General features: G+C 40.9%; 1 protein-coding gene across 1 annotated transcript in view; it reads left to right on the top strand.

The window, feature by feature from the left end:
• Positions 1-2241: 2241 nt before the first annotated feature.
• LOC140136118 (centrosomal protein of 192 kDa-like) overlaps positions 2242-12264 on the top strand; it is a 37616-nt gene continuing 27593 nt past the window's right edge. Inside the window, exons 1-7 of the mRNA XM_072157824.1 lie at positions 2242-2459; positions 4068-4240; positions 4801-5028; positions 7012-7143; positions 7299-7619; positions 8513-8724; positions 10818-10991. Of these exons, the coding sequence (XP_072013925.1) occupies positions 2315-2459; positions 4068-4240; positions 4801-5028; positions 7012-7143; positions 7299-7619; positions 8513-8724; positions 10818-10991 (1385 nt within the window). The 5' untranslated portion in view covers positions 2242-2314. The remainder of the gene's footprint in view (positions 2460-4067; positions 4241-4800; positions 5029-7011; positions 7144-7298; positions 7620-8512; positions 8725-10817; positions 10992-12264) is intronic.

The following is a 12264-nucleotide window of genomic DNA, read 5'->3' as shown; positions in this document are numbered from 1 at the left end:
AATGATAATGAGTTTTTCGAATAAATTGAGTAAGAAGGCGAAAAATGCATCAAGAATACCACAAGGAAGAGTGGAAACTGAAGCGCAAGCGAGCGCCAGTACTGGACGGAACAAGTGGGAAGTGGATGGGAGAACGGAGGGAAGGAGACCTAACAATGAGGAAGGTGATGGAGAAAGAATGCACAGAGAGAGACTCCAATCAGATGTGAATAATACAAAGAAATTGCAAAGAAATGAACTAGAATATCATGATGACAATCATAGTGGAACTAGAAGCAAGTTACCCATTGGGGACGTACCAAGGAAGCATCCTGGACAGAAGTTTCCAAAACAGGCAGATGTAACTGAATATGATCTTGATCTGTCACTTGTTCCATCCAAGCCATCAGACAATGGTGCTGGACTGCAGCATAGAGTGCCACAATCAGGTTATACAAATGTTGGAGATAACAGTAAAAAAACAGGATCATCAAATGAGAGAATTGACATGGAGAGCGAAACCTACAATAATCCTAATGAGATGAGTACTACCAGAATTGAAATCTCATAGAAGAACACTTCCTTCGCTTCCTAAAGAAAGCTTGTCACCTGTGGAGAGCAGATCTACAGATGGGGAGGAAAGTATAAACTCTAAATTGTCACAAGCTCATTCTCTTCCAAGAGAAAGCTTGTCACCCAGGAGAAATAGACCTGTAGATACACAGGAGAGTATGAATATTAAGCTTCCTTCTCTTCCTAGAGGAAGCTTCTCACCTGGGAAGAGTAGACCTACAGATGGCCAGGAACATCCAAACTCTAGGTATCCTCAAAATCATCATTCTGTGTCTAAAGACAGTGTGTCATCTGGGGAAAGTAGACATAAAGATAAACACAAGGATAGGAAATCTAATCATGAACGAGGGCATAGTTTTGTGTCGAAAGAGAGTATGCCTGTAGGAAAGAGTAGACATACGGAAGGAGAGGACATGCCAAATTCTAAATATGTTGGGTCTCATCATTTACCACCTGAAGACAATGTGTCAGAGAAGACTAGATACAGCAGAAATGATGGACACAAAAGAATGAACAAAAAATATTCAAGAACTACTCTTAATAAAGACATGTCATTAGATAAGACCAGAAATAAAGATGCTGTGGACAATGAAATTGCAAAGTTTACTAGACCTTCTGCTTCAAAAGATGCATTATCTTCAGAATATAGTGGATCTAAAGATGGTCCCAAAGACAGCATGTCACGCAGAAGTAGGAAATCAAAAGATGAAGACCAAAATGAAATTAGTAAATATTCCAGAACTCATCATTCTCATGCTAAAGATAGATTGTCCTCCCTGAATACTAGATATAGTAATGGAGAGGAGAATCTGAATACCAAGTATGATAGAACTCGTTCTCTTCATAAAGGGAGTGTGCTGCCAAGCAGGAGCATACCAAAAGGTGAAGAAGATGAGAATCCAAACACAAAATATGTGAGACATGTGGAAGCTATCAAACAAGCAATTGATGAGATGATGACAACATCATCTTCCGAATCAGATGCATCAGTTTCGTCTCCAACACCGTCTCCGGAAGACACTCCAACCACTAGTAATAAGTTCTTGTTTGACACCAGTGCCACAGAGAAGACCCCCACAAAGAGCAACATAGAATCATCATTTGCTGTTGGTGTTGAGGAAGAAGGTTTACCACTTGCACATGGTCGAAGCACCTCTACACCAAGGAAAGCAACTGACATACCTTTAAATGACAAAGAACTGGATACCGATCAAGTACGGATCAATAGAAACTTAATCCAACCACTGTCTTCATTAACTCAACCGCCAGTATCTTCATTCCAAGCTTTCTCCAACGGTCCACATTTTGCCGTCAATCCACCGTCTACCATACCGGCGCTTCTAACCAGCCAGTCGCTGATGACCACGTCGCAAGTTAGTCAATATCTCAACGACAGGCCAATAGTCTACTCTAGACCGGCATCGAGTCTAAGTACACATGGATTAGCTGCTTCCTCTCATATAGGACATGAAGGACATATTCATCTCCCAGCTGCTGCTACACATGGCGCACACGCTTTGTTTGATACACTAGCAGCTAGTGTTATGTCCAGTACAGCAGCACCTTATTACAACTACCCACACATTCAACCTCAGCCTCCCCAACTTCCCTCAGCAGCTCATTTCATCCCACCAGCACCATCTAGTATGGTTCACCACCATCTTCAACCTACCTACCGAGCCCTAATTTTGTGCAATCTCTACCAAGCTTTCAGTCTCTTCCTCAGCCATCTGCAGCTTCTCAAGGATTGGCTGCCACAGGCATGATTCAAACTCTTCCACAGCCATCTGCAGCTGCTCAAGGGTTGGCTGCCACAGGCATGATTCCATCTCTTCCACAGCCATCTGCAGCTGCTCAAGGGTTGGCTGCCACAGGCATGATTCCGGCACCGTCTCATTTACAACTGGGTGAGTTGAACTTGATGGAATATTTTGCGTCCGCATCGTCTGAGTGGTTCACTTCGCGAGAGTAGCGAAGTAAACCATGCAGACGTGCCAGACGCTAGTTGTTGATCAATGATGAGCAACGGTGAAACATGATTGAATCCCTTTCAACAACGAAAACAAGCTAAAGATTGTCTAATTCACACAATTATTTCATGAGGAATAACCTGTTTGCCACTAAACATACGAGAAGAGTGATGCTTTCCTGTTGATAGCAGCAAAAGAACTACAGAATAAAAGGGCAATATTTAGCTGCTTCCTCCAAAATATTGAAAACAACATGTAGCGCACACAAGTTCCAGGTATGGCAAATTTCTGACGCTTTTTAGCGCGTATACGCACTTCCATTAACTTGCGTTCACGTATACGCTACTGGCAAAGTGTGGATTCATCACGGATTAACAACAGTTTAAAATGGCCTCTTTTTTACATAATGAACCATTGTGACAGAACACAATGACGTGTGATGCTATAATTTGTGCCATAGGTGTAAAACTAATAAGGCTACACAAGTCGTTTATAAGTTTGTATTTCGTCAAATATTTTTTTATTTATTTTTAAGAGTATTTAGGGGGAACTTAGAATTTTTAGGGGGTTCGCCGTCGGACAAGTTTAGAACTGTCAAGCTTTCGTCAGGAGTAGCTCTGACTTCTTCAGGACAAAGTACCTAAGAATGAGACATGTAGACCGCCCCTTGTCTACTGATGACTCTGAAAAGAGCCGTTTGCTGAAGACTGCCCCGTGTCGACAGAGACTAGCAGATCTCGCCTATCTGCTGATTTTGTAAGTTTTGGTGGCTCTGAAAAGAGCCGTTCAATGAAGACTGCCCCTTGTCTACAGAGAACTAGCAGATCTCGCCTATCTGCTAATATAAAGGTTTTGGTGGCTCTGAAAAGAGCCGCTTTGCTGAAGACTGCCCCTTGTCTACAGAAACAAGCAGATCTCGCCTATCTGCTGAATTTGTAAGTTTTGGTGGCTCTGAAAAGAGCCGTTTGCTGAAGACTGCCCCTTGTCAACAGAAACAAGCAGATCTCGCCTATCTGCTGATTTTGTAAGTTTTGGTGGCTCTGAAAAGAGCCGTTCACTGAAGACTGCCCTTGTCAACAGAAAACAAGCAGACCTCGCATTTCTGCTGAATTAAAGGTTTGTTCGCTCTGAGGAAGAGCTGTTCAATGAAGACTGCCCCTTGTCAACAGAGAACATGTAGACTGCATATACTGTAATAGAAGTATACGGCTTACCAGGAACCGTTTGGCCACTCATGGACCAATTGATTGATTGTGTGCACGATGAGCGTTTATATCACTTAATTGCGGACGTGGTACAGATTAGCGGCTCTGTGATTGGTTGTTTGAAAATAGAGAGCGCCACGTAAAAGCCTATCCCACAATTTGGGAACTTAGAAGTTGTACACCCTGTATACAGTAGTTAATCAATGTTACTGCCAAACCAATTTAGACGTTTTGCTGAATTATAGACACTTTAGGTTTTCAGTGATATTTGGCTCCATAACCTAACAAAGATGACAATAAACTTTATATGAAATTTGTTTCTAACATTAAACCCATGTAGGAGCAGCAGTCCCAGGTCATCATCCAGTGCTAATGGTACCAGATCATCTGCGATTTAAACATGTCTGCTGTTTAGGCATTGCTTCACAATCCCTGCTACCACTACATAACTCTGGCAGTAGATGGCTGCAGTGTACTCTGGAGATTGTGTCCGTCACATCTAATGGGGAAGAGGTGAGATTTCTATTCTGGGGTTAGCCATGTTTGAATGAATTTTGATTTTAACACATCATACTCATTTAGAAGTGGGTATGGTGTATTTGTGCTACCTGCACAGAAGTTTCTGGTGTTAAGTCCGACACTTTTTAACACATAATTAAGTTTCTGGTGTTAAGTCCGACACTATTTAACACATAAGTAATTCTGGTGATAAGTCCGACACTTTTTAACACATAAGTAATTCTGGTGTTAAGTCCGACACTTTTTAACACATAAGTAATTCTGGTGTTAAGTCCGACACTTTTTAACACATAAGTAATTCTGGTGTTAAGTCCGACACTTTTTAACACATAAGTAATTCTGGTGTTAAGTCCGACACTTTTTAACATAAGTTTCTCAGTCGTCAACACAGAACATTAACAAATGGTGGCGTCAGTCTAACAACTGCATAACCCAGTCAGTAGGTGGTTACAGTACACTCTGGAAATTGTCCCCATCACAGCTAAAAGAGAAGAGCTGAGTTCAGTAAATGTACACTCATTGAAAAACAATTTTGCTTGTGTAATTTCCAACAGATATCTAACAACCCACCAGTGTTCATCATCAAGAACCGCACCATACTAAGCCCTCACAATGCTGACGAAATGAAGATCTTATTTGCCCCTCATCAACCTGGTTTATACCAAGCTCACCTGCAAGTGGGTTGCAGTCCAGTGGTTGCTGAAACTGGTGCCAGAATGATTCCACTTGCAGCACCCCAAATGGTGCTACTCACAGCGTTCGCCGAAAGACCTAACGTGGAGGTAAGACTGGGCAGCTGATATAGTCAGCTAGTTTTGGTTTCATGCCTGATTTAGAGGTAGGGATAATCAGTGATTTGCCTAACGTGGAGGTAAGACTGGGCAGCTGATATCGTCAGCTAGTTTTGGTTTCACGCCTGATTTAGGGGTAGGGATAATCAGTGATTTGCCTACCGTGGAGGTAAGACTGGGCAGCTGATATCGTCAGCTAGTTTTGGTTTCACGCCTGATTTAGAGGTAGGGATAATCAGTGATTTGCCTAACGTGGAGGTAAGACTGGGCAGCTGATATCGTCAGCTAGTTTTGGTTTCACACCTGATTTAGGGGTAGGGATAATCAGTGATTTGCCTACCGTGGAGGTAAGACTGGGCAGCTGATATCGTCAGCTAGTTTTGGTTTCACGCCTGATTCAGGGGTAGGGATAATCAGTGATTGGCCTAACGTGGAGGTAAGACTGGGCAGCTGATATCGTCAGCTAGTTTTGGTTTCACGCCTGATTTAGAGGTAGGGATAATCAGTGATTGGCCTAACGTGGAGGTAAGACTGGGCAGCTGATATCGTCAGCTAGTTTTGGTTTCACGCCTGATTTAGAGGTAGGGATAATCAGTGATTTGCCTAACGTGGAGGTAAGACTGGGCAGCTGATATCGTCAGCTAGTTTTGGTTTCACGCCTGATTTAGAGGTAGGGATAATCAGTGATTTGCCTAACGTGGAGGTAAGACTGGGCAGCTGATATCGTCAGCTAGTTTTGGTTTCACGCCTGATTTAGAGGTAGGGATAATCAGTGATTTGCCTAACGTGGAGGTAAGACTGGGCAGCTGATATCGTCAGCTAGTTTTGGTTTCACGCCTGATTTAGGGGTAGGGATAATCAGTGATTTGCCTACCGTGGAGGTAAGACTGGGCAGCTGATATCGTCAGCTAGTTTTGGTTTCACGCCTGATTTAGAGGTAGGGATAATCAGTGATTGGCCTAACGTGGAGGTAAGACTGGGCAGCTGATATCGTCAGCTAGTTTTGGTTTCACGCCTGATTTAGAGGTAGGGATAATCAGTGATTTGCCTACCGTGGAGGTAAGACTGGGCAGCTGATATCGTCAGCTAGTTTTGGTTTCACGCCTGATTTAGAGGTAGGGATAATCAGTGATTTGCCTACCGTGGAGGTAAGACTGGGCAGCTGATATCGTCAGCTAGTTTTGGTTTCACGCCTGATTCAGAGGTAGGGATAATCAGTGATTGGCCTAACGTGGAGGTAAGACTGGGCAGCTGAGATCGTCAGCTAGTTTTGGTTTCACGCCTGATTTAGAGGTAGGGATAATCCGTGATTGGCCTAACGTGGAGGTAAGACTGGGCAGCTGATATCGTCAGCTAGTTTTGGTTTCACGCCTGATTTAGAGGTAGGGATAATCAGTGAATTGCTGAATCAGAACGCCTTAAAATCCTTGACATTTCAGAATTTCTGCATTTTTGGCTCAAACATATATGTGCTACTGATGCAGACAAATGGCATGCAAAAGCAGTCTTAGTCTGATAAAGACAAAATTGGGCATCAAAATTAAGATAAAAGTATGTTCGTAATTTTGCTCAAGCAAGGCTGTTGAAGTAAGCATATTATGGTACTAACAGTAGACACAGAGGCAGGCAATTAACACTTTCAGAGCAGGTTATTTGCATGTTTAATGCGTTAGACATGATATATAATTTGTGATCAAATCGGCCTATATATAATTGTTGGTCATTTGGTGGTGTATCTTGTACAGAACAGCCGCTTGACAGAAAGTATTCTTCAGTTTCTGTTGCACCATTTGACCCTAGTTCATACCCCTTGACTCTGAAAATATTAGAGCTTTTAACTGTTGTAAATATAACTGCAGTTTTCTGTCAATTTCCATATTAAATTGTTTGCAAATTGCATTAACAAAACAGCAGTTCATTGTAAAATAAATTTATACCAAATAAAAATTCAACTGAATGTTTTTTTGTCTTCAGTTTGATGCAGAGCTATCTGGATCTGCCACGCTAGACTTTGGAGAGATGGGAACGGGAATATCACGATCAAAGCGGATTCACATTGTCAACAGAGGGCGCTCAACAGTACCGGTTAGATTGCTACTAAGATCAGTAAGTTATTCAAAGTTCCCTACGGCTCGCAATTGTCTGTATTATTTTCAGAATTTTTTGGCAAGTCACTGACATCTGTATAAAAATAGCATATTATCTGCTTCTCAAATGAGAGTTTTAATCATAAAAATCTTTTCTGTTTTTCACTTTGATAGAGCTCATCAAGGCACTACTTTTCTCTAACTGCGGAAGCCGAGGAATGGGGTGCCTCCTCAACTCGCCCAACTCACATTAAGCTTGAAGGCAAGCGGGATGGCAGTGACACCTCACCAAGCACTACAGTGTGGGTGCATTTCAAAGTACCACCTGACAACACGCGCCGAAAGTTATCTGATACGTCAACACCGCCGGATTCGTACTCGGCCAAATTGGAAGCAGAACTTGATGTACCAGGTCGTCAAACTATGACACTTGCTTCACTTGATCTTAAGGCAGTTTCGGGAATTGCTAGATTACATGCACCTACATCAATGCAGGTATATTAACGTGTACAGCATGACAAAGTGGAATTGCTATGTTCAGGGTGCTATAGAAGTCATGGTGTGTAGGGGTGTTTGTGTGTAGGGGTGTGTTTGTAAGCATCTCAAAATTGATATATTGAATGCAACCATGGGCACACATAGAATCGAGGATGTTCACAGTTTGGTGCAAGAGGTTGCAAAAAGTGTAAAAATGCTATTAAGACCTGACCTCATGTAGGGGTGTAGGACATGTCTCGGTCAAATAGCACAATTTCATGTGTATAAGTTGTATGTCCTTGGTATGGCGATTGACTTCAGGAATGAACGGCCATGATTGGACAGTACATTACAGGTTCAAATTTGATGTCCTTTTCCTTACAAGTAGGGATGATTTTGTGTGAGGGTGTGTGGGGGCATGGGTATGCTTTGAAAGGTTGAACTTTATAGATACATTTTTAAGTGAAATATCAATGAAAGATAATTAAAGGTGATTCCTTTATTATAATTATAATCTTTGATGTTTCTGTGAGATATGAAAATTAAAGTTTAATGTTCTATTTATATGATTGGTTTAAACAATAAATTATTGTTAGGTACCCTGTAATATAATTAAAATTACTCCATATTTTCCATCTGTTTCTTGCTTTTGACAAACAATTTCTTGTCTAAGTAGATGGCGAATGCAGAATTCACAGCCAATGTAAAAACACTTCTCCAAAAGTGCCCCAACTTCCAAAAAGTGGTCCAAGCAAGTGCTTTCTGCCTGGTTGGGTCACTGGCACTAGAGGTCATTATTGGTCCCAGATATTTGAAGTTGGATAAATTACTGATTATTACTGATTATTGCTATAATTCATTTATATGATCAATTTAATAATTTTTTATTTATATGATCAATTTGATTTTAGGCTGTATCATTTTCTTCAACCGTTGGCCGCACAGTGAGTCGCAACCTTCCGTTGAAGAATGCCGGAACCATCCGCTTGGACATTGGCCTGCAAGTCACTAGAGCTTCAGAGTTGTTTTCCATCCTACCTGAAGATTTACAACTAGATCCTGGTCAAGAGAGTGATGTATTAGTGAAGTATACACCCAAAGAAGCGCCCTCTGTTGTAGAAAGGTAATTTTCTTTCTCTTTTTGAAATCTTTATCAGAAACCAGTACTAGGGAAACACATCCTTCCTCAAAGTTGAAATTTTTTCAGAGGAGTTGGTCATTTGTTCTATTCAGATATTTAGTTACAGACCTATTTCATTATCCGATGGACTTCCCTTCCATTCTTCCTTCTACCATGTCTCGCATAAGTACAGATGTCCTCATTATGTGACCAGTTCAATTATTCTTTCCACCTCCCCCCACAGCATTTAACATTTCCTCATTAATTTTTTTGTCTTTAAATATACTACAGCTGCACTTCATTTCACTTCAAGTTTGGTAGATTCTTCAGCACTGTTGTGCGTGTGTCTATACGCTCTGCAGAAAAATAAGCTAGCTTGTGTGATTCGATACCGTGACCAACAAAATGCATGCCTATGTCACTACCGATTTGTAGTTGATTCAGTTTTTGCAATCAAGCACTTTCAAGCTCTTCAAGGTAGCCCAAGGGGGCACTTTTTCAGGGGTTGCATATCTGGACTAAAAAGAAAATAAGTAAAACTATATCTAAGTGCATGAACAAAAAGTATTTTCAGGATTCCGGCTTCCCCCGGCTTACTAAAATAGCCCTGACTGAAAATATGTTCAGCTAAAAATGTCGCTGGGCAGGAAAAACCTCATATGTGTACATCCATATCAAAACGATGTGTCTCATTTCACATAATAGCTAGGAGTAAATATCAGCTTCATCTTAAGTGGTGGTCACTTCAAATCATCCCCAGTTCACATGGTTTAGGAATATGATCTCTGTATTCCTAAATCAAGTGACTTTGGTATGATTTGAGGTGACCTACACTTGAGATGAGTATGGTATTTAATCCTAGCTATTTTGTAAAATGAGACACATGTAGCAGCCGACAAGTGCATCGTTTTGATGTGGATGTGCACATATGTGCATTTGACCTCTAAAATCAAAACCTCATATGTAGTAAAAAGGGGCCAATGACAAAATCTCATATGTAGCAAATTCATGTTGAAATTTACAATAGACACAAAATATGAGCAATAGGTTAAAAACAGTTCAGTTTATTACGCAAAAAGAGCAGTCTTTTTGTAGTTTTAGTTATGCAGAGGCGAAATCTTTTTGAAATAGACTACTGTTTGATTCGCTGTGATTTCTGCTTGAAATTGAGGTGACCAAAAAATACACATATGTGACCATCCAGCACAACTGAGCTCTGAAGTCGCCAATCATCATTTTTGAGATATTCAATCAAAATATTCTGCTTGAAATTAGCTTTAAAATGATGTATATCATGTCTATAGTACTTGACATTTAAGTAGTGAAAAATCAATAAAACAGTCAATAAATCCTTTGTTTCCTACTGTTTATTGTTAAGTTCAATGGAGCATATCTCAATAGTGGCACTGGCAACATCCGGGCTCAGTTGTGCTGGATGGTCACATATGAGGTTTTAGTACTGGGGTCCACTTTTTACATATGAGGTTTTGCATTTCACCTTTGAATTTACATATGAGGTTTTTCCTGCCCAACGACGTAATGTATCATGTAAAAACTTGCTGTAGGAGCACAAAAGCTTGACCACTCACACAGGGACCAGCTGTACGAACTATAAAATACGACCATTTTGCATGGAAGAACCGCGGTTCTTCCCAATGCAAAGGTATAGGAGCGAAATTGCAATAGTGTGTAAGAGGCTGAAACTCGTCTCTTACACTCGGGAGATTCTAGCTTGTTTCTAACCCTAACCCTAACCCTAACCCTAAACCCTAACCCTAAACCTAACCCTAAATAAAAATGAACCGTGGTTCTTCCCTGCAACCCTAACCCTAACCCTAACCCTAACCCTAACCCTAACCCTAACCCTAAACCCTAACCCTAAACCTAACCCTAAATAAAAATGAACCGCGGTTCTTCCCGTCGTTTTACCGTACAAATATACCTCGCTGTACCAGTACTGTGATAATCAATGATATTTCCCAAAATACACTACAGCCTTAGAACGTAACAATAGTGGTAGTAAAATATGTCACCCAAACCTTTATGCAATACGAAAGATTTCAACTTGAATAATATTTTGTTTTATCTTTTCACAGCATGCTAATAATGCAAATAAAACCAGATGGGGCTAAATATGAGGTGGTGCTACGAGGAGAGGCTACAGCGAGGGGAGCAGAATCAGCTACAGCGACAGCGAAAGAACAACAGCCCATCCTTTTATGCAATAAGCAGTTTATTGCATGGGGTGGTGTGCCGTTAGGGAGAGCGTTGTAAGTTTGGGATCTGGACAAAATTACTTTACTATAGTGCATTCCACTTCCTCAAGAGAGTGCGTGCTGCAGTGTGCGTAGTATATAAATTGTGCGTGTTGACTCAAAGAACTGGCATGTTTACTCCTGCGATCAAAGGCGGTACATCTGTACACACACAAACTGACTTGGACAGAGTACTGACATCACTCTTGAGGAAGCAAAATGGAAGACAGTGGATTGCAATTCATGGGCATAGTGCCGTAGAATGTTATAGCTGCCATGCAGCACAATCACCTCATTGTAAATTGTTGATCTGTATTACTTTCCTTATAGCTAACCCATATCACCTTTACATGTGGTTGGGGTTCTTCATGTGTTATTGATCAAAAGTAAGTACATTTATTGAAATGTTGCAAATGGCAGCTACTGCACTTATGATGGTATTACACTCTGCTCACGAAGTAGTTTGCACCACAAAAGTTGTTTGGGTAGTCGTTTAGTTGGCATCAAATAGTTAAGACTGTGATGATTATGATCACCATTTGGCAAGCCTCGGAATTCGGGGAGGCTACGAAGGCCTTGGCATCTGCCGCCATTTAAGTCTTGGCCTTGGTGTCCCTCAAATCTTGGATATATAGTGGCTTTCCTGCCCTTTTCAATAACATTAACCCTAACATCACCGGGTACTACAGAATACTACTGTCTGGGTACCTTGCCCTTCAGTGGGGCAGTAGCGGGCAACACATACGGACATCATTGACCAGACCACCTGAGAAAAAAAAAGCCAAAATACTTGCAGAAGTACAAGGATGATTATCACAGCAAAGGACCATGTATGGTCAATACATATGGTCAAAGTGTACATACTTTTTTGATGATTTACACAGATATTTATTTGAGATACCGTAATAAATGTGTACAAAATTAGCTACTTTGGGCACTTATCCCTCCTAAACTTATTCATCTTCCAAAAGATCTAGGCGGGCCCTTGAACCCCACCTGTTAAGGATTTGCGCCAAGGTGCTCACCATGCGTGCTAAAAGTATATTCAACATTAAATGAAAAAATCTCCCTGATCTCAACGTTTGCAGCTCTGTTCTTATTTATCCGACGATCGCCTTAGAGCATGATAACGCCACGCTATAAAGAACTATATCACATGTCTTGTGTATTATAATACATGTTTTACTATCCAGTATTGAGCAATATCTTGGCTGTTTATAATTCACTGTAATATCATAAAGGTGTATTTAGATTTATGTAGAATGCGCAGTTTTTGAGCAAATTATAA

Source organism: Amphiura filiformis, chromosome 16 (genome assembly GCF_039555335.1).
Source record: "Amphiura filiformis chromosome 16, Afil_fr2py, whole genome shotgun sequence".
In the NCBI taxonomy this organism is placed as follows: Eukaryota; Metazoa; Echinodermata; class Ophiuroidea; order Amphilepidida; family Amphiuridae; genus Amphiura; species Amphiura filiformis.
This window is presented reverse-complemented; position numbering and strand designations above follow the sequence as displayed.